The sequence below is a fragment of the Anser cygnoides genome, chromosome 4 (genome assembly GCF_040182565.1).
Source record: "Anser cygnoides isolate HZ-2024a breed goose chromosome 4, Taihu_goose_T2T_genome, whole genome shotgun sequence".
Lineage (NCBI taxonomy): Eukaryota > Metazoa > Chordata > Aves > Anseriformes > Anatidae > Anser > Anser cygnoides.
The window spans coordinates 73311618-73335016 of NC_089876.1; the positions used below are offsets into that span (position 1 = coordinate 73311618).

Consider the following 23399-nt stretch of genomic DNA (forward strand, 5'->3'; position numbering starts at 1 on the left):
TATAAACCTAATGGCACGATGAGAATGAAGTTCTGCTTTCTCACTGTATTTTACAGTAACTGCTATGAAAAGATGGGGTCTATAAACAGAACTCTGTATCCAAAGCAGCAACATAACATTTGGTACTTATATATCATAGTATACATTAATGCCATGCTGACATGGTGTGCTGTACATTTTTATGTTTTCAAAACCCGTTTCAAATTGTAACAAGTCTTGTCTCTAGCTTTATGAATTTGGTAAAATAACCATTATCAGCCCCATGTCACAGGTGGCAGCACTAGCTTCTGTGAGGTCATGGCCAACATCTACATTTAAATTTAGACCTAGATTTCTGTGTTTACACATCAACATGAAGCATGCTCTTTTCAGAAGAGCTCATGGCTCCTACAGCTTTTTTATACTCATGTTTCCTACAGAAACAGATGCTTGCCCCTCCTGAAATGGAGTTGTTTCTGTTCTTCCTTGTGTAGACAACCTCTGAAAAATTTGGCTTTGGGCTCTGTGTGCCCAGAGCTACAGGATAAGCCATGCAGTGGTTGACAAGAGGAGGTGCCTCTCACTGCTCAAGTACTTAATGTCCAACAAGCAACCTTTGCATTGCAACTGTTCCCTTATCTATTTGACATGACTTTTAGTAGGAGGAGGAGAAAGATTTGCAGGCAGCTGCAGATTTGCAGATGAGGGACTAAATACCAACCCAGATGTTGGCCAAGCCCATGCTGGATGATGGATCCTGCTGATGGAGCAGAGATGCTTCCTAATTGCCCACAGCAGCCAGCTCCAGCTGCATTTCACAGCACTCTGCTGGCACTGGCAGCCCCCACACAGGGCAAGCTGACGAGCTTAGGTGCAGCACTGCAGGAAAGCCACGAGTAATCCACACAGTTTCATGTGCCATATGGACTCACGGGTTGGGCTCACCTAACCTGAGGGACGTTTGTGTAGGCTGGTAAGGCAGCTGACAGGCACCGGCAGTCAAAACCAAGTCTTGCTTGATTTAGGATCTCTCGATTTGGCTCAAATTTTCCCAGAGAGACCAGAAGTGCTGTGGTCTGATGAGAGGGAACCCAATTCCTGTCTGAGTTTGGCTGAGTTGCCATGGGGCAGTGCGTGCATCTGTGCCTGAATCCCTGGGTTGTTCAATCCAAACAGCCTGACATTCACATCAGGAGAACAAGAACCCTAGTGAAATTCAACTGTGGGTGCTATTTTTTAAAGTCATGATCATTGCAGGAGAAGGCAGCTGCTCCTTGCAGCAGCTGAGTGCTTAGAGCACCCCCAAACGAGGGAGACTTGGTCTCCACTCTCTTTTGCTTGTGATGGCTCCAGTTCACATCTCCTACCTCGCTTGTCCCTGGGGTGTAGGCTAAACCCATAGAACTGGGCTCTGCACAGGAGAAAATAAAGGGATTAATGAAGTCAGAGAATTCTTGCTGGGCTACGGTGCAACTTCAATAGTGGGAATAGAAAGTGCCCATATGTTTATCCAATTTCAGCTTATAATAGTCACACCGACCTTGGTGCACTAATCACCAGTTGAGGTTAACAGACCCATCTGTGCCTCAGAACATGAGCTCCTCCCAGCTGGTTGTTAATCCCCAGGAAATATCCTATGTCTCAATCATGGTTGCCTAATTATTGTTTGTTACAGTTGATGGAGGTTGCACTCTGTACTGTTGAATGACACTTCTATTTGATGGCAGGTTCAAGTGTTATTGCCCAATACAAAACCCATGAACAGGGGAAGTATTTTAGTAAAGGTCAAATGGGTGCTAGTGTCATTTCCCACTCAGGAAAACTGCAGTAAACACTCCTGCAGAGAACAGCTGAGTTTTCACCAAGGAATGTTCTTGATAATTTGAGATAACAGAGGCAAAGACAAGTGAGAGAGGAAAGGTCAAAATACCTGCACCAGCTTCTCATAGGAGCGCAGCTGGAAGGACAGATATAGGTACTTTGGAACCATGTTGGCTCACTCTGGACAGAAATGTGGCATGGGGAGTAAATATAGCAACAACAGATGAAGAAGCAGGTACCTATTCTAATACCTTCTTAACTACCATTTCGTACAATAAACACAAATCTGCAATAACTGCATATCTTATGCAGTTTTATGAGTAAGAAATTCAAATTACTTGTGGGTCATTTACTCCTGTTCCACAAAAACCACTTCGAAAATTACCATCTTGTGAGAATTTGTGATTTATTTATAAAATGAGGATTTTGCATCTCCCGCATTAAAAAATCTGACTTAGAAGAAAATGGAAACAGAAGGCAAACACCATATTCACCAGAAAGCACAGTAAATTTGCAAGATAAGGAAGTTCACCTTATTCAGGTGACAGGACATTCTAAATAACTACATTTTGTTTCAAAACAAATTGTACTTAAGGCAATGTACATTATTATGAAAATACTAAAGAGCAGAAAGAGAGAGAGAGAGAAAGGTCTTGAAGATACGTGGACTGGGATATCACAAGTTAGATAATACTTAGCTAAAGGATTAGCAATATATTGGATTTCAGCTAATTTGAGCAATAGCTGGCCCACATATCTGCATTTATCAAGTCTGATTTTGAGAACCGAAACCATGATCTGAGAGATTTGACATAATGTGAATTATTTTGCAGCTTTCTGAACACTGGCAGAGCATCAAAGAATACATGCATCCTGAAAAACTTTCCAAAGCTGAAGCAGCAAGAAGCTTCTTGTCCTTCATTCAGAACATCAGAAAAGCTACAAAAGAGGAGATTCTGCAGATCATTAAAAGTGAAAAGAAAGAACTCCTGTAAGTCATCATGAACAAGCTTTCAGAAGGTTTAAGTTTCTGAAACCTGCAAACGGCTAAATAGCATGAAAACATTCAGTTCTACTGCTGATGTCCTAGCAATCCAAAAACAGTATTCACTACTGTCTACAGGAAAAAGGAGGTTTTTTTGTTTGTTTATTCGTTTGTTGTTTTTTTTTTGTAATAAAGTATGTTTGCATCATATTATTCAGCCAGTAAGAATGCAAAGCAAACATGTTTTGTAGCTTAGGCAGAGTTTCTTATCACAGTTGCTTGTTCTGAAACATTCTCTGATTTGTTTTTGACTTGCCCATTGGTTTCCTTCAAATGGAAATGCAGCAGAGAAGGCAATGGTTCATGGCTGGATGTTGTCCTTAGACTGGAGTTTGGGTATGACCAGCATGTGCACCTAGACTAGGGAGTTGGAAAGCATTTCTGAGTTCCACTTTACAGTCAGGATTTTTCAAGCAAATTAGAGCAGATGGTAACAACAAAGATAAACCTGCAAGTAATTCAGTTAGTATAGAACCCTTTTTTTCTCTAGTTGCTACCTCTTCTGTAGAAGTAAAACTTTTTTTTTTCCATTTACAACCTTGCCCTGTGAACTTAAAGACACTCTAAACAGTTGTGTTTTTGAATGCATTTTTTTTCCTGTATTTGCGTAAAGTCAAATATTTTTGTCCATGGATATGAATACTTTCTGGAGTCCATTTGCTATTTTGAGATGGAAGAATTCACTTTGAACTGTGTTCAAAAACAGTTTTGGCCAACAAGAATAATTCTCTCTTACCTGCTAAAAACAGATCTGTTAGCACAATAGCTTCATTCTTTCTAAGTGCAACAAAGTGCATTCAGTATTTTCATTACAAAATGAAAGCTCATTGCAATATGTTCATTTCCACATCTTTGTAGTCCGCAGATAGTGGATGCTATAACTTCTGCTCAGACCCCAGAGTCACTGGAAGCCATACTGGAGTTTCTGGACTTTAAGGATGCAAGTACTTCCATCCTTCAGGAGCGATTCCTGTATGCCTGTGGATTTGCTTCTCACCCCAGTGAAATGCTCCTGAAATCTTTAACTGTAAGTCGAAGGACAAAACCAATACAATACTTCCAATTTTCCTTTCCTTATCCCTTCCAGGGTCTCCTTTAAGTGCACCAGGAGCATATAGCCTGGAAACACACAAAATTCACAGGTCCAGACCAAAGCTCTATGTACTTTGTAAAATGGTACCAACATTTACTACATGGAAAACAAACATAATTCCAAGCAAAACAATTAAAGATAAAAAGCCTTATTAAAGTCCGGACACCATTTTATCATAGAATCATAAGATGGGGTTTGGAAGTGACCTTAAAGACCAACTAATTCCAAAACCTCTTCCAGGGGCAGGGACACCTCCCACTAAGCCACATTGCCCAAAGCCCCATCTAACCTGGCCTTAAACACTTCCAGGGATGAGGCAGCCACAGCTTCTCTGGGCAACCTGTTCCACTGCCTCAGCACCCTCAGAGTAAAGAATTTCTCCCTAATATCTAATCTGAATCTATGCTCTTTTAGTTTAAAACCATTCCCCCTTGTCCTATCCCTCCACTCCTTGACAAAGAGTTCCTTCCCAGCTTTCCTGGAGGCCTGGAGGCCTTTTCCTGGAAGGCTGCTATGAGGTCTCCGTGGAGCTTTCTCTTCTCCAGGCTGAACAACCTCAGCTCTTCCAGCCTGCTTTAACAGGAGAGGTGCTCCAGCCCTTTGATCGTCTTCATGGCCCTCCTTTGGACTCATTTTAATATGTTGGTGTCCTTCTTATGATGGGGGCCCCAGAACTGAACACAATAATATTATTAAAAAATAATAATATTTTTAAAAAAGGCTACAAAAGTAGTTCTACTACTTGAGACACTGAGTGTAACTCAGGTGAAACATGGCACTCAGTTTTTATGTGTAATGCTAGAGCAGTTAGTGCTTAGCCTGAGCCCAGGCCATTAAGGTGATCACTGCCTTTGTGGCACACTAACGTCCACAGGAAATGAAGGCATTCAGTCCAGATGGGTTTCATGTGGTTCATCATATTTAGACGGAAGTACTAACAGTGTTGCTTTTGCCTAACAGTCTAAGTTCAAGGGTGATATCGCAAATGAAGAAATCAGAGAAACTCTTGTCATTGTCATGGGAGCGCTCATCAGAAAGTTGTGTGACAGAGAAGGCTGCAAGCTTCCAGTGAGTATTTGCTGTTCACTGCTGGCCACGTTCTGGTCTGCAAGACATGTAAATGAACCCTGCTGATGTTACCAGGAGAGCATGAGAGACACAGGCACCATATTCCTACCTGTTTTAAAATAAGCCCATAAACTCCTTTGTTTAATAGAGAAACTTTTGTTTTTTTAATAACGTCATCTATTTTGCCATCTTTATACTTTAATTTGATATCTTCCCAGTGAAATGAATGATAAGTCTATGGAACCACATGTCACTCTGGCCACACAGGTTATAGTTTGAAGGAAGTCAGCAACATGCAGTTTACTAAGGACACTTTTACTAGCTCTGTGTTATGTTGTGCTAAACCAAAAATGGACTAGAACCCAGCCCTGCTGTTCCTGTTTCTCAGGAGAGAGAGGGTAAAATTATGACCACCACTTAAACATGCTGTTGATTTTTTTTAGGCTGTTTTGGAAGCCAAAAAGCTGATTCTAAATAGGTTGGAGAAGGCTAAAAAAGGTGACAATGTGAAGATGTACCTGCTGGCACTGAAGAACGCACTCCTTCCTGAAGCAATTCCACTGCTTCTGAAGTATGCCGAGTCAGAAGAAGGGCACATCAGCAACACTGCTGCCACCGCCATACAGAGATATGATCCCTCTTTCCTCACCAACGAGGTAAGAATAGATACTGCCTAAAAAAAGAAGTGCAAGAGACTATACTGAACAAAGTATAACTAAACAGATTACATTTGTCAATCCCACTCTTCAAGGTGCCCCCAAGTATTTTTTTCCATCAGAACCTTATTACATGTACTTTAGTTCTAGCCAGAAAACTCCATACGTTCCTTCATCCCCAGCTCACAATCTGCCGATGGTACTCAACCTTTGGCTCCAGAGTCAGATGCAGCCATTAAAGGTGGCAGGCAAGTCTGCAGGGCAAACTGGAGCTCCATTTGCAAGAGCGTTTTCTCCTCTGTGACATACAGAAGTCATTAGAAACAGATGGAAACCTGTGTAACCCCTGTTCTTTCTTGTTCTTTCACATAGTCAGGGAAAATACATGATAAAACAGAAAGTTGAAATAGCTGCATCTTACTTTGCAGTCTCCAAGGCTAACAGATGAGGCATAAAATAGGAGAGGTCCTGCCTTGGCTGCATTTTCCTGCATCCCATTTCATACCTGCTGGGTATGTCAGGGTGCTGCTCTGGCAGTGCATGTACCAGAGACCATTCTGTCCCCGGGGCTACATGCCTCTCCATGGCTTTATCTGTAACAAACATGTGTTATAACCTTCTCAGGGTTGTGGGGCCACCATAGGCACTATTTAGAAAGTGAAAATTGCAAGATTTTTTTTTTTTTTAGTACATCTTCCCTTAACAGTCAAGAGAATCTTTGTCTGGATCTTATCACTGACATGGTATTTTGATCTTAGTACTCCTATTTATTTACAGTCCCACTGTCATAATCAGTGTGGAAGACTGTATTTGGACTGCAGCTGAGAGAGCATAACAGATTCCTCACATCCCCATGTGGTCACTGAGCTGTACACATCTCTTACATTCCAAAAGAACCATGAAGAACAGTGAGCTGAAAATATATCCTAATGCATTAGCCTTAGTTATGGGCCTAGCTTAAGCTGACATTATAAACGAGATTCCAAGCTGTACTTTGCCCAGTCATCATGTGAGTTGAGTAGTGACTGATAAATCTATTTCCTGACCAGGTGAAGAAAACAATGAACAGGATATACCACCAGAATCGTAAAGTCCATGAAAAGACAGTGCGAACCACTGCAGCTGCTGTCATCTTAAACAGTAACCCAACCTACATGGAAGTGAAAAACATCCTGCTCTCCATAGGCGAACTGCCTCTGGAAATGAACAAGTATATGCTCTCCATGATCCAGGATATACTTCAGTTTGAAATGCCTTCAAGGTACATTAAATTCACTATAAAATATACAGTTCTTTTGCACTCCTTTGCAGAAATGTGAAGAAACACAGATTCTCATTAGAGAACTACTGTAAAATTTAAGGACAGTTAAAAAAAAAGATGATGCTTGATCTTTGTGCTACTTTTAGGTATCAATATTTCAGAACAAATTTGTGCATTTCAATGACATTCATTTGATAGCTAGTTACATTTTCAGAGGTACAAATGAGAATTAGGCATCCAACCTGCATTACTATAGGAAATTTCTTCTGTTGATCTTAATTTTATCTGTTCAGTGTGGCCCTTGCTTTTAGATTTTCAAGAACCAATGATCAAGAAAAAATTTAAACATCACAATACTAGAAGGAAAATAATCAAAATGTCTCTGTTTCTCAAGAATAATAATTTTCCAGCAAGACCTTTATTTGCTTGCCTTTCTACCTATTACTGCAGGAGTAGCTCAAATTGGAGAAGAAGCTCTGAATTAAGGGAGGCTTAGAGGCATAATTTTAATTTTAAAAATGAGAGCATCTTTCCTACTGGGAAATTCACCCTTTTTCAGATTTGATGTTTCTGTAGAAGGGTAATAATTTGTCACCATAACTTTCTTGTTTCTCTGTTTTGTTTGTTTGTTCGTTTGTTTTGAAACCTCACAGCAAAACAATTCGGCGAGTTCTGAAGGACATGCGTTCTCATAACTATGAGCGCTTCTCCAAGCCAGGCTCTTCCTCTGCCTACTCTGGCTATATTACACGTATGTAACCAGGAAACTGCCTTATAACCCTGTTTGTATTCCCAAACATTTGATTAATCCACTAGTTTAGTCACAGGTACCTTCTGTCTCTTTTAATTAAGGTGGTCCTGATATATCGTCCACATACAGCCTTGACATCCTCTATTCAGGCTCTGGCATTTTAAGGAGAAGTAACTTGAACATCCATATTTTCGATAGAAACACTCAACTTCATGCCGGCCAGGTAACTGCTACACGGTACTAAAAAGCTAAGCCAGGATGTGGGATTCTTCTTACAACTTCTAAATCAATTCAGCTAATGCTTAAGACTATAAAGTTTGCTGCATTGGACAGAGAACATGCGAATAGAGGGAAAAAAACAATGCAGCAGACAATAAGACAATTGTACGCCTTCACATCACCAGGTGTTTTGTCCTTTATGATGTATCCATGTCCTGTCTCTGGTTAAAGCCTATATTGTTTATATGATATAATTAGTAAAAGCCTTGCAATTTTGTAAAATCAAGTCCCATGATATGAGTATAATGTGGAATGGAAATACAAGGGTTGGCTCAAACCTAGGAATCAAAGAGATTTAAGCGAGATGCTTCTGTTTTGGCATTTTCTGAATGTTGGCAAGTGCCTTCAATACTATAATCCCCCTAAGTTTCTAAGTTTCTGCAGGACAAAAATTGCACCAAAAATCTTTTTTTTTTTTTTTCCTCCTGAATGCCTGCGGAAAACAGTCATACAAATAAAGGAAAATGTGATCGAAAAGAAACTGAGAAACTAAGACCGGGCTTGTCGGCAAATTCTGCCTTCATCTAAAGTGAAAAAAACATGCTGTGAGATTATTTTAATTTCAGTATTTCTAGTTGCTCTACTTTGTTCCCTTAAGTCATAACTTCATACTTTTTCACCTACAACTAAATAAATTAGAGTTAGGCTCTTAGACATTAAGAAAACGTGAAAGGTCGTTAACAGCCTTGTTCAGGCAGAGCTTTTCATTGATTCTGTACTACTGTTGCCTCTTAGGTGGTGATCGAAGCTCAAGGTCTAGAGACCATAATAGCTGCAACTCCCGATGAAGGAGAGGAAAACCTGGACTCTTTTGCCGGCATGTCAGCCATTTTGTTCGATGTCCAACTCAGGCCAGTTACATTTTTCCAAGGCTATGGTGACTTAATGTCTAAAATGCTCTCAGCAACTGGAGATCCCATTAACGTGGTGAAAGGACTTCTCCTCCTGACAGATTACTCACAGGTACTAGTAGCACACTATTTTCTTCTTTTTCTGTCTCTTAAATGCAGATGCTCTCTCTCCCATATAGGACATCTTATTTTCTCTTTTTCCGATGTTGATAAATCTGACCAATGCTCCATAGGCTTCTCTTACTATGGGAACAATAGAAAAGTCACAAGTATGAAACTAGAATGAAACTACATGAAAAGCTATCTAGGACAAAGGTGAGAACACATATCATTCTAGAAAACAAAGTAACACTGAATAAAACCAGATACAACTGAGCTTCCTGTAGAAAACTCCTATTACTATTACCTCCTCTCCCACAGTTTCTTGTAAGACAGTACTGTCCCACATAACCACCTCAGTTTTACTCTTCAGAAGTTGTCCAGAGACCTTACATCCAATGAGGCAATATCTGTCAGGTAGGGAGTGAATTAATCACTGGTACTCAGCCTTTCCCAGGTCACTAACCTGCAGACAACAATGCTAAGAGGAGGAAAATTCATATGCTTATAGCCAGGCTAAAACAGGAATTAAAATGGGGGTTATACAGTTTTTATGCAATTTTCACCCGTAATGGCAGTTCAATTTATACTTAAATATAGACTCATACACAAATATAACTGACAATGTAATTATCTTTTCGGAGGACTAAATGTCTAGACATGTTAAAGTTCAGGGCCAGCATTTTAACTCTGTGAACTGGAGTATTCAAAGAATTGCTTGACTTCAGGACAGTTGTTGGCAATATCATTCATATGCGAAATTGCAGAAGGATGACCTCCTTTTACCTGACAGAGGGCTGTTGATTCCCCTTTAAATCTTGGCAAAAGAAAATGTCAAAAGCAGATGATGAGAAAATCCACTCTGATCAAAATTACACATAAACACCCCCTGCACATAACAGCTGTCCCCATCCTGAACCCAGCTCAGCCACTTTACAATGGTATCATAAGTCTAGAGGGCTTCCCAGGTAGAGCACAAATTGGCAAAGTAAAGCTCATTCCAACAACAATTCCACATGTAGACTATGGGCAAAAACTTTACCATGAGCTATTTAACAAACTGCAGAGATGAGAAAGATGGTTGTACGAGCATGGTGTTTACAGAATTAAGTATTTCCAACTGCTGTGCGTGCACCAAGCTCCGTACATACCCTGGCAGAATCAGCTGGCCGAGCACCCTGAGGGCTCTGCCAGCCAACAGATTCTCTGCTCCTCATCTTTGGAGAACCTCATAAAAGTCTGGAGCACACCAGTGCTGGGATTGGGTGCCATTTTTAACAGTATCAGGGTGTATCATTTTCAGTCAGACACTGACTCTCTGGAAGCCTGCGCAGTGCTGTGATTAGATGGGATCCCACCCTGCTTTCTCTCTTGAGTTACCACTAGCACAGTTGCTGCTTAAGCTCTTTGGGATTCGAGCATTGGACACCACCAAAAGTGAGCATTTACAACCCAAAAGGCTGTTACCTTTTGTAGTTCTTACCTCTAGCACCACAAAGGCAAAAACTCTTTAAAACACTGTTGAAAACAGCTTCAGGCTGAGCTGCTTTTAAACGACACATTTTTCTAAAACTGGTTTTACATCAGCATTACAGGTCAGCAGCAACATCAGCAGTGTTTGGACACTTACACATAACCCAGTTCAGCTTCATTAGAAATGCTTCCACCTGTCAAATCCTTGAACTGTGACTGCAACTGAACTAGAAAACATTGTTAGACTGGAATTGTGTGTGGCGTAACACTGAAACTGAGGAAAACCAGTGCAAGCAAGCCATAATTAAACTAGCTTCTTGATTGCTGAGTACCACCTCTGCTTTCCCTGGCCAACTTGGCCAGGTCTTGCTCAGAACATAAGCCCCTTTACAACACAAACAAACACAGACAAAGGCAACAAAGACAAATGTGGATTTTTCTTCTTCCAAATATGAAAACCAGGCATGTGAAACATTGCTCACCCTCTGATACCACAACTCAGTGTGCCACAGCTGACCGCAATGTTGATTTCAGAACAGGTAAAAAACGTGCATAAGGTAGGGACAGTGCAATCGAGACCAAACACCCAAAGCATGGCTTGGAAGCCAAGACGTGAGCTTAAAAATGAATTATCAGAAAAGAGCTGATGTAATGCTTGGTTTGCAATTATTGCATTGGCACAGCTTGATTTTGAGAAAAGCTATTTTTAAATCTTGGAGTTTTGACCCCCCTCACTGATGTTTATAAGGATCATTTTGCATAGCAAGACTGAAACTGATTTATACTTATAGTGCTGTCAAATCCACCAAATAACCTCCCCCGGAAAATCGCTTCCTTTCATTAACTTTACAACAGCAGTAATCCCAATAGGCACATTTCAGAGAGAGGCGGTTTCCAAGTTAATAGTATTGCTGCTGAACCTTGTGCTCCCACCCACTGTCTGTAACATCTTTTCTCCCCTAACCTCACAAACTGAAGTCAGAGTGTGTTTCACAGCCATTGCCAGTTCTCACAGTGCTGTTTGAGGGCTAAGAATAACAGTCCAGAATCTATAATTGCCTCTATAAAACAAACAACTCTCATAAAACTGTTCTTGAGACTCTAAAGTCACCTGCGTTAAAGTTCAGTAGTGTTAATATTTCTCCTAGGCAACGCACCTGCCAGAGGCACAGAGAAATTAAATACTTTATTAATAGGTCAGAGAAACCATTTGAAAGCCAGACCCCAGTGGAAGATAGCCAGTTCCCAAAGGAGTGCCTTTTCCAGCAGTCTCTGCGTTGGGTTACAGTAGCACTATCCATGCAATACATAAAGAAACTGTTTTTATTGAAACAGACCACATGTCAGCATGTCAAACAGCAACTAACGATTCCGATATTTCAGATCACACTTTCCACTGCAAATGACACACAAAGCTTAAAATAGGAAGGGAAAGGAAAATACTGCTCCTGAGAAGGCTTGGTCCCCGTGATCTGCACCTCCCATTAGCCTGGACTGGATTTGCACATGAGATGAAGGACAGGACTGAGCTCTAAATAAGGAAATAGATGAGCTAGTAAAACACAAGACAAGCGCTCCTTAGATTCTCTTGTCAGTTTCAGTGACAAACTTGACTTCACTCTAGGTAGCCTTTAAAGCCTAAAAGTGTGCAGCCATCGCACACCAATCATACTCTGATATTCTTGGGTGCAATTTGACAATACATTTAAAAATATCCTCTCCTCTGGTTGTGTATACATGTCTCTGCTAGAATGTATACTGTTACCTTGTCAGTCATTAAAAACTACTGACCAATTCAGTCCCAATTAAAAGCAAAGTAAAATAAAGTAAAACAGGTGTTTATCTCCACATCTAAACAGACCAACATGTATTTTTTAGTGAGCTCAGGAAGTATTCCTTCCCCCACTGCAGTCAGTACAAAAACACCCTTTGATGTTGGAAGGACAGCACTCCCAACCCATGTTTTTTTACTTGGGTGAAAGTAAGAAAGCAGAGCACGCGGCATCCACGCTTGCTGGGGATGTGCTGGGTTTGTAAGCTGGGGCCAGCCCACGGCATTCTTGAGTTAAATCTCAAGCCACTTCAGCAGCAACTTACTGCTATGTTGGCCCTACCAAAGAGATTATTTCAAATATCGTTTCATACCCTAAAAGGTGAAGTAATCATATAGAGCCACAGAGGTTTCAAGAAGCCACGAGCATGCTTGACGTTTGATGGAAAATGCATTAAATGCAAAATACCTGTGGCAATTAAGGTGCGTTAGCTTATGGGCTTGGCCGGCCAGCCACCGAAGATGTAATTTGTGCTACTTTTGGGTGTGCTGAAGAAGCGGCACCACATCGCACTGATGCTGGTGCTCCAGAGAGGAGTTCACTCTGACTGTGCTGGCCTGCCAGCAGAGCCTGCTGACAGCAGTACAGATGGCAGTACAAGGTCTGCAGGCAGTAACGGGGGTGTCCATGTGCTTCCTTTTGGCTCCAGGAGTTTCAGCTGCAGTCTGGGCCGAGGGCCAGCGCAGACTTCCAAGGCGGCCTGGCCATCGACATCTCGGGAGGGATGGAGTTCAGCCTGTGGTACAGGGAGTCCAAAACCAACGTCAAGAACAGGTGAGATACCCCCCGTGTGTGCTGTAGCTTTAGAGAGCTCAGGCTCCTGGGCCCTGGTAGTCCCAATGAGAAGAATTTAAATATAAAAGACCTTGTATTTGAGCTAAAATTGAAGAAAAGTTACGTGTATGGGAGAACACTGGTTGTTCTCTTTTCATCTCCACCTGGGAAATACCAGTTCTTCCTGGTTTATTCTGAATTTATATACCTTTAGCTGAAAAACGGGCTCCTTTGGGGGCAGATTTAATAAATGGATGCTAGGAATGTATATAATTTATTTCCCTCTTTCTTGATATGTTTTGAACTAATAGTAATACCTTTATTTTCAGGGTAGCCATGTTTATATCTGGTAACACAGAGGTGGATTCCTTCTTTATAAAAACTGGCATGGAAACCACTTTGGAAGTAGAAACAACATTGGACTTCATCTCCACCGTGCAGTTTTCGCAGTACCCATTTTTAGTCTGTATGCAGATGGACAGAGTTGAGTCTCCATTCAGGTAAGGATGAAGAGCACACAGCTTATGAGGTGTCCTTCCAGCCAGCTGCTCTATCTGGAACTTCTGGTGTTCACAGCCAGGAGAGATTAACAACAGAGGCCAAATTTCACCCTAACACAAGCAGGTGCAGAGCAAGCTGTCATGCACACCAGCCTCTTGCTAACCCATTTTTCCACGTCCCTGACCCCTGAGATTCAGAAGATCAGTGAATTTGCTCTGACTGTGCACTTTTGTCCAGTTTTCTAATTTGGTTTTATGAGTCAACTAACCGATGTGGCAGGAGACTGGTCCTGAGCATATGATCAGTTCTGAAACTCTGCCGGCAGTAGTTGTCTGTTCCACTAGTGAGAGAGTAAGTGCATAGCCACAACCCAGCTGAGCTTGAAAGATTTCCTCATGATCTGCTGTTTACTGTAGTTGATAAAGGTACCTGTTGCATGTAGTTGCTGCAACTGTTATGTGTGCTACCGTATTTTATTAAGGCATCAGCATTCCTGCGATCTAAACAACTGGACGATAAGGTAAAGATGCTTTCCAGTAGCCAAACATATTGACTGCATTAGCCATGTGAGAAGTCTGGTTTATCACTCCTTCCTAATCCCTATTTGCTAAGACCTAAAGGCAATAACATTTGCAGAGCCGGTGCCAGATTTCCATTCAGTCTTTTCTGATCCAAAAGGTGGTAATCCTGAGAGGAATTAAAGAACTTGAGGATCTCCAGGAAATCTTAAGATTCTGTTAAGTATCTGTTACTCTGAAGTTGCTAAAACATTGTCTGATTATACCTACACATTGTGGCAGTGTAACCGCCTATGTAAAGTGTTTGTCTCCGGCCTCACCTACGGGGCACAGTTTTGCATGAATTTGTTAATGCCAGACCACCACGTTGTACCTTTACAGGCATTCCGTGACCAAGTATGAAAGTCTACCATCTGGCAGACGGTACACCGCCAGGAAAGGGACAGCAGAACCGTTGGCAGGTTGTGAATACCCTCTCCATCAAGAGAACTCCAACATGTGCAGGAAGGTTTTCAGCACTGCATCCGATTCCTCCAGCAGCTGGTTTTGAAATGAGCACCTGAGCTTTTGCTATCCTGAATCCATGGCTTCCCCAATGCCTTAGGCTTGTACGTACCGTACCAACTCGGAGCTTGATCTTGCACTACTGCAAGTAACGGGAAATTTGCCATTGATTTCAACAGGCCAGGATCAGACTCCCAGTGCGTGCACAGTGTTTACATATTAACCTATATTTAAGACTTTTGTAAAAAAAAAAGAAAAAGCTAGGGCAAATAACGACCAATTTGGTAGTGTACCATGCACTCCCATAAGGGTGGTGCTACTTCTTTATTTTTACTTTTTTGTGCCAAAAGCAAAAATAATCCCTCATTTTTCTTTCTTATGGAATACAGAAGTCCATGTTTTTGACATGCAGTAAGAAAAATTATGATGTATAAAGAATGATTATTTATGAATATATTTTAAAGTATTTAGGTGTTTAGGCCTATGACCAATCCTCATTCCAATATTCAAATACAATTAGCATCTAGATGGGACCATGAATTCCTGCTTACTCAGTATTGCCTGTTTACAAAAAGAGCAGGTTTTATTTTACATAATTTTAACAGGATCTTTCATTTTTTAAGCAGCCAGAACTTGCTTATTATTATTATTTATCTCTCTCTTTTTTTTTTTTTTTTGTATTCACTGCCGCAGTTAAATACAATTGATTAAAAATGTGGGGTAATGTTCCCAGAAGTACTTACAGTTGACTCAATTCTGTTCCAATTGAAATCAATGGTATAATTTCTGTAGCTACCAGCAGGAGCAGAGTTAAGCCAACACCAATTGCTCTTCAAAGTTGCCTTCTGAAAAATTATGTCACCGTGTGTAATCAAGGCAGGTATAGTTCAAAAACTGAACCCACCCACTAAGGCAATTCTGAACTATGATGAATGAAAAGGTCCTGAAAGAAATCAATTTTGAATGCACAGTCTAGCAAAGTCTGTGCAGAGCCAGAACAATTTTTTTCTAGCTAAGTTAGGCTCATATTTGAGTAAGTACAAGTAATAGCTACTCATGCCAGTCATCCAATTAAAATAACTTACATTAGTACCTTTTTGCTCATTCAAGTAGTGGCTTCACTAGAACTGTGGAAAAGAAGAAGAAAACATTTTACATTTACAACAGCATTGCAGATAAAAAAAAAATGTACCTCATCCCAGCTTAGCTGATCTCTGACATGATCCATCTGATTTAATTTTATAGGACAAGGTGTGTGAGTGCTCATAACAAAAAATAAAAGAAAAAGGCAGGAAGAATGTTTTTTTTTTTTCAAAAAAAAAAACCAATAATAATTATAAAAAAAAAAGCTCATAGATTGCCATGAAACAATGTATTACAGGAATATGAAAAAAAAATAATCCCATATCCTTTCATGTTGTAAAAGACCAAAAGTACCCAATCCTCGGAAATCACATTATCAATGGGATGAAACAGTCTGCTTGCTGTCTTTCCTGATGATGCTGACTTCTTCTAGTCAAAGTACAAATAAAACAGGCAAAAATACAGTATGAAAAAATTGTTTTGTTTTCAGTCTTGGTTTTGTCTGTTACCTTTGGGCTTGGGATAGCCGGAAGGAGTGGCGTTGATGGGGGCAAGAGGAACCATTTCATTCCCCACCACGCAGGACGCAACAACGTAAGCTGGACACCCGATTACCTGGGGCTCCCCCACTCTAGCCAAGAGGTGGTGGTAGCTGCAATGGGTGGTAGAGCCCAAGCGTGAAGAACCACGTGCTGGAGGTACCCGTCCGCCTGCACCCGGAGGAGAGGTACAACACACCTGCCCCTCCTCTGCATCGACACTTAGTAGAGATGAAGTATTTTCTGACTATGAAAGGCACTTTGGCCACTGCCAAGTATTTGGCCAACAGCACCAAGTTTGTTTTTCTTCCATGTGAACGTGCACAGGTCTGTTTTACATAAATGCGTCAAGTCCCCTGGAGATACTGATCAGTGTGCTTTGTTTTTTTATTTACTCATCAAGCCCCGGCACATCTTCTTGTGGAAAATCCTATGTCCATCTGAATTATTGAAAAGAGCTCTTTCAGAATGGGACATTCTGAAATTAGGGCTTCCACAGCTTTGGCAGCATCCCTTGAAACTAAATCAAATGGAGCCTGCGAGGCCCATGTTACTCCTTCAGAAAAGATAAATGTCCTCGAGGCTTCCCCCTGGAACGGCAGCAATACACTTGTGTCCGAAGTTATCTGACCCTAACAGCTGGACATAATGGGGATGCCAGAAGGGTCTGAGGCCAACAGCTGGGTAATGGAAGGCAATGGCTTACTTATGTGGGCTCCATAGCTACGGAAACAACAAAACTGATGATCCTCTAAAAATAAGGTGAAATTAATACGTTGCTTAATCCTGCATTTGAAGAGAAAACACACTTAGGGCTACAACCAAAGCAAACACTGTGGATGCTTATCAGACCATGGAGGGTTAACGGCGAATATGTAACATACATTTTAATAATGTCTATTACATGTACTTTTAAATAATCAGCAGTGGTAGCAATTGAATAATATCTCACACTGAAGTATATGAAGAACAAATGTTCAATCCTTACTAATCAAAAGACACCGAAAGAACAACACAATAATAATTCAGGAATTGGAATAGTAACTCCAAAAAGTAACCCTTTGAAAAAGAGATTTTGAAACTTTTCTTTAAAGAACGTTTTTCATATACTCTTCAAAAAGTATTTGAATTTCAGTAGTCGTCTTGCTCCACTCCTAAACATAATCTCATGCACAGAGCACAGTGGAAGATAAAGATCAGTGGACCGGAAGGCAGTCCTCCTCCGAGACAGAGAGTTCATTTCTGTCTTCTATGAAATAATAATTTAGGGGCTCTGTGCAATGTTTAAACACAAAGTTCTGTAAGCAAAATAAACAGAGAGGCCTGTTTCCCTTTGCCAGATGAAGAAATACACAGAAGATCATGCAATACAGTTTGGGTTTGTACTTAAATCCCTGAGAATTATTATGAATTAACCCATCGATGATGTTGATGGTTAGCGGATATCAGGACTAAACATCTTGATTTTTGTAAATCATAAATAACTGGAGCATAAACAACTACTGGCAAAATGTGTCCTTTCCTGCCAAAAATAGACACAGACCAGAGCTGCCTGGGTGTAAATGGTGTGGGCTCAGACCAGCCTTCAGGCATGCTGGCAGCACCTTCCTTTTCCCTTGTTAGAGGGACCATGACCTTAATTTCGATTATTTTCTTTATTAGAATGAATCAATCCTTGCCGAATGCTGCTACTTGAACACACGTTCAGCAACCTGTAAAATACTTAGCCCAGATTTCAAGGGATACATTACCGATGGATCAGCTCCAGCTCACTGAGGGCATCTGGTGCTGAGTTGTCTGGCTACATGGGGATTACAGAACAGAAGGAAATAAAAGTCCTTAAATATGAACACTTTTAGGAGTCAAGAACACACATAAGGCACGCTGCAGTGTCCGTGTACTTTAGCATGCAGGGGGATTTGTTAAAAATAGCAAACCAAACAGAGGGCCTGATTGAGCAAGGCTGTTAACTGCATTTTCAACTTGAAATGCGTGCCTGCTCCGGCTGAGGTCAAGGGAAAGCAGGGCAGTCGCAGTGCTGGGCTGGCAGGCAGCATTTCGCAGCGTCAGGTTCTAATTCGGTAACTAGATGATAGGTACCTCAAAAATAAAACAGGTGGATACACTAGGGATACAGCTTGGGATTGTCAAGCCAATTGCTTGTTCTCCGTAGTAACAATCCAAGATGATAACTATTGTAAAATAGGCATGGTTTTGTTTGTTTGTTTGTTTGTTTTTATTATTTATTTTTTCCCCAAATGTACCATATTGCCTTGTTTTATCCTGGATTGCTTGCTTGGATTTGATATCAGGGAATCTCTTCTCCTTTTGCCTTGTTCCTACCGCTTCTGACAAAAAGTGCTGTACCTCTACCTTTCCTACATCATTCCTACCAGTGATGTTTTGAAGACTATTTGTGAAGATTTTCTCCACCAACCCTTAATAATCCCAGATATATTTCACCTGACATTTCAGATTCATTTGAGGCAGCCTAAGCGACTCTTCCATCTTAGTTTCAGTGGATTCTTGCAGTGTAAGATGCAAATGCTGCTGGCAAATGGACACCGGCTGCAAGACTGGGCTTCTTGGGGACAGGGGAGAGTTCATTTCTCTAAACACATGTACTGTGGACCTCTGTTTAGTAGAGTTTTCTGCTTAAATCATCTTTCAGGCGAAGCTAGCAGTGATGGGAATTGCTCCTCACAGAGCTGCATGGCAAGCAGGCTCCAGGCTCTGGAGACTCTTCTTGGTAAAAAGTAAAGGAGCAGGTCTCTAATTTCCCGGTTGACAACCCCAGTTCCCTTTGTGATTTCAGACTCCTCTCGTTTGAACAAGGCGATCTAAGGCCCTTCTCTCCACTATCTTCCCACAATTTGATTCTCTTTTGGTCGCCCTTTGATAGCCTGGGATCACCCAGCCTGCTCCTGCTGAGATGAGGCTGCATGGCTCCGCTCTCCCACAGTTCGTTTCCCCTTTTCCCAATTCTTCCTTTCTCCACCTGTTCTCATTTAGTCGGTTTGTATCTCCGTACATACAAAGAGATACAGGTAAGAATCATTAGCTATACATTGGCAGTTAAGTCGTTGATGACATCTATCTTAGATGCAAAGCTAAGATACACATTTCAAAGAACCCAGAGAGAGAGAATATTACAAACACCAAACTGCTGTTTTACCATTAAACTTGGTTTTTCAGCATGGTAGGAAGAGAATGTCTTGAAATAATATGGCAGACTGATAATAGGTGCCTTACTTCAAATTGTATTACTTGCAAATAAATGATGAGGTGAAAATCTGTTTTCCTTTAAGTATCTCAGGCATGCGGTTAAAAGGATAATATACATAATTATACAATAAAATAGATATAAAGGATGATATAGTTTGCCTCTTACATACTGAAAACTGAGAAGAGAAAGGATTCTTCTAAACTGAAGGACTAATCTTAAAATTTTCAAGTCCGTTTTGTGAATTGTTGGTGTTTGACTCATGCTTTTCTAAGCATTTAGGCTTAACATCAGAGAGCTACTCATTCTCTGCAGGGGTAAAAGCAACACATTAAAGCAGCAAAAGGCTTTTCCTAGCAATAATTCAAGCAATACTGCTCTCTAGCAATGAGGTGATCTTATTATTGATCATATGGCAATATAAGACAAGGAAAATAGCAAAGAGGATGACCAGAAAAAAAAATTGTTTGCTTTACCAACTGCTGTCCCAACAGACCACGAAAAAGACACAGTTCCTTGGATGCCCAAACCGATGTACCAGTGAAAGTTACTGCACTGAAACAGTGCAGTTCCTTTTCAGTTGAATTTATATCTGGGAAAAGAACAAAAATCAAATGAAACCATGCGCCCGGCTTCCCCTTGTTCCCAAAGGGCTGGGCAAGCAGAGTGAGGTCAGGCCAGAAACAAACTCAGGGAGACTCAGTGTGAGGCTTTGCATTCCCTCTGCAGTGAAATCTTTTCTTCACTACTGTTTATGTGTTCAGGTAAGTAACGCCGCTGTTACTATTGTTCTACACAGCAGCAAGGAAAACTCAAAAATACGACCAAGCAGGCTTACTTGCAGTGTGTCTTTTACTGAAAAATACATTTTATTTGCCATAATGTTCAAAAAACAACAACAACACAAAACAAAACAAAAAAACCCACCCAATAATACAAATGCTTACTCATTCCGCTACAACCTTTGGTACCCAGCGGTTCCACCCAGTCTGTTCTCACACGATCCCGGCGTCACGAAGCGTCCCCGACGTGCAGCACGCCGCTAGTGCAATTCTTGGAGCCGCGCGGCGTCCTCACAGTGGGACCGCTCCAGGCTTCGGCTGCACGCTCCCCACAGTGTCATCGACGTTGGAAGCAGCTCAAAGAGTCCATTTTTCTCCGATTATATAGCTTTTTTTCTTTTTTTTCCACGCACTGCTTTCACGGCATTTTCCTGTTTGCCTTATAACCCACCGCTCTCCCATCAGCCACACCACCCACATTCCCTTAACAGTCGCTGTCCTTACTTCACATGTGCACTTTTAAATGTCTTTACACTGACAACCCACCCCCTTAAACAGGGGGGAAAAAAAGGAAAACAAAAAGAAAAAAATAATAACACAGAAAAAGGGGGAAAAAACACAAGCATTTTTAAAATACTCTACGTGTTCTGGGGTAGCCACAAGTAATTTATGAGAATAAGGAATGACACTTGGCCATCAACACTAGATAGTAAAGGCACCTCTGAATGCAGACAGGAAAAAAAAAAAAACCACACGCACACACACACACACACAACCCATAAATACATTTTAAATCATTCACCAAGGAGTAATTTTAACCAAGTGAAACCGGCCCCACTGCAAAGGGCCAGAACAACACTCACGCATCCCTCCCGTCCTGCCACGTCATTTAAACCGATGCCGACCTAAAATTCGGGGAGACGCAGACCCGGAGCTCGAGTGGCGGACGGGATTTGCCCTGCTGAGCACAGGGGGTGAATTTTGGCTGCTCTCACCCAGGTGATCGGGTACCCGGGTCTGCAAGGCGCCCAGCGCCCTGGGCCGAGTTCAGCGAAGCGTTGCACCGGTGGGCAACCACCAGGGCCCCCAGGAATCCCCGTGGGTGTCTGAAGTTGGGGTGCATGTGAGGGCTTTGCTGGACTGGGTCTGGGAAGCTCAGCTCCTTGCAAAACCGACCCTCCTCCATGCAAACACGGGGTCTGTTCAGTCATCGACAAAGCCAAGCAAACATGGTTTGACATTAGAAGGGACACACTCCCCTGAAGAAATCTCCCCTGAGAAAATAAAAAGCTGTTGGTATTGCCTCGTTTCTTTGCTCTCATCTCTACAGGCAGCTAAAGAACAAAAAAAGTCCCTACAAAATCTTCCTCCAACAAACACATGTTGAAATCCTGGGCGCTTGTTTTCTAGGCATTTTTTTTTTCCTTTCAAGTACACCGGGTGGAACTGTAAACCCTGAGTTTGTGCGTGCAAACCTGTATCTTGTAAACTGCAATGTGAAACTTCGCTCCGAGCACCGATACAGGAAGAGACAGGAGGCAAATATTGTTTGAATACAGATGCTGGCATTGCAACGAACGTACCGTACACATTGCTGTCCCTGTGGACAACCTACTCGGGTACCTGCACTGTCCTGCAGTCCCAAGTACTGTTCTGCTTAACGCTGATGCTCTGTTTGTAAGGCGTACAGAATTATTCTGTTGTGAAAACGGGGAAGAAGCATTCATTTTCTTTAAGAGGCTTTCAGCCAGAATCCCGGCAGAAAGCGAAGGCCTGCAACTGCGAACCACGCGACTGAGGAGCAGGGAGTCAAGCTCACACGCTGTGTGCTCTGGCTGGGCACTTCAAGCTCTTAGAAAGGATCAGGGTGTTGTTTTTTGCATTAAATTTCCACAGTGATGAAGACAAATGAGAAGATGTATGTTAAATCGCTCACTGTCTGTATACTTGCCGTGCATTTCATCCTGAGGGCAATTTCAATTTGTGCCTTTGGACAAATAAACTCCCTTGAAACAAAACCTCACACATATGAAGACAGTCGCAGCTGATTTCTCTCTATCTTGCAAAATACTCATGGAAATTAAAACCTTGGGTTTTCTTTAAAAAGAGAAAACCCTGAAACTTCCTTAGCAGCAAGCAGGTTATTTTTCTCCGTGTGAAAAAACATACACATTTACAGAAACCTTGTTATTATTGCAGCAGAAATTTGAGGTTCTGATTACTTAAATGCATTTTTCCCCATTACTGTACAAGTATCAGGGGAAGGCCTGCCCTACCTTCACATGTTGGAGCCTCAGTGAACTGGAGCTGCTTTGCAAACCTGGCCAATTTAACGCTCTTTTTAAATAAACATTAGGAATTTGGCCCTGAACACAACTGAAAGACACGGGAAATATTTTTGAATAGTCAATTCCTTCCTCAAACATATTTGTTTCTGGCCACTCTCCTTATCTGAGCAACAAAACAAGGTGTAAAGATCTTATTTAATGACCTACATATGTATCCCCTTTTGATTTGGACACCTCAAAGAACAAAAAAGGCAGCCTATGGGGTCTTAAAAAACAACTTAGAAATTTATCGTGAAGTTTATAAAACAGCAATGAAAACGTGAAGAAAGCCCCAGCAAAGCCTTCACACTCAGGAATCCAGCTTCCATCAGTGAGAAAATTGAATGCAGAAAAAACACTTTGCCAGGTAAAATAGATCAGCATGGCTAAAATACGAGCAAATCTCTGAAGGTGTATGAGGCAGACCTGGTGGATATGCAGGAAGGATTTAGAAACGGGTGCAGGAAAACCTCCCAAGTGGCAAACCCTCAAGTACAGACTTTTAGGATTTGCGTTAGTATCTTAAATTTTCAACCTCAAGAAAGCTTTACGTAAAACAATTTAGGCTTGATCTTACATTTACGGGCTTCCCAAAGTGCTTCTCTGAGCTGAAATTTGGGGCAAGGAACACACTAGTGTAGTTTAGTTTCACCCTCGTGTTGGTAATTCTCTTTTATTGAGACAAACTAGTTGCTGGCAGCAAAACCATCAGTTTTTGCAGAAGAGACTGCAGTCTTAAAGAGAAATAAATGCTGTCTTCTCCTTTAGAACTGGGGTCTAAAAATATTACATTCAAGGGTCACTAATAAAAAGTTGATTCTTCGAGAGCTGCCACAAACATTTAAGCAATCCTCACTACTCCAGAGAAGCGCACAGCACCTCCTTCTCTGCCACGATGTTCTGGATACTCATTTCCTAATCTACTGCCAAGAATGAAAGA

General features: G+C 41.4%; 1 protein-coding gene across 1 annotated transcript in view; it reads left to right on the forward strand.

Moving 5' to 3' along the window:
- Positions 1-16063, forward strand: part of MTTP (microsomal triglyceride transfer protein) — a 28392-nt gene extending 12329 nt beyond the window's left edge. The window contains exons 8-18 of the mRNA XM_048066415.2: positions 2634-2791; positions 3704-3872; positions 4899-5006; positions 5450-5662; positions 6712-6923; positions 7577-7674; positions 7776-7897; positions 8689-8916; positions 12858-12982; positions 13312-13482; positions 14383-16063. Of these exons, the coding sequence (XP_047922372.2) occupies positions 2634-2791; positions 3704-3872; positions 4899-5006; positions 5450-5662; positions 6712-6923; positions 7577-7674; positions 7776-7897; positions 8689-8916; positions 12858-12982; positions 13312-13482; positions 14383-14551 (1773 nt within the window). The 3' untranslated portion in view covers positions 14552-16063. The remainder of the gene's footprint in view (positions 1-2633; positions 2792-3703; positions 3873-4898; positions 5007-5449; positions 5663-6711; positions 6924-7576; positions 7675-7775; positions 7898-8688; positions 8917-12857; positions 12983-13311; positions 13483-14382) is intronic.
- The last annotated feature ends 7336 nt before the right edge of the window (positions 16064-23399 follow it).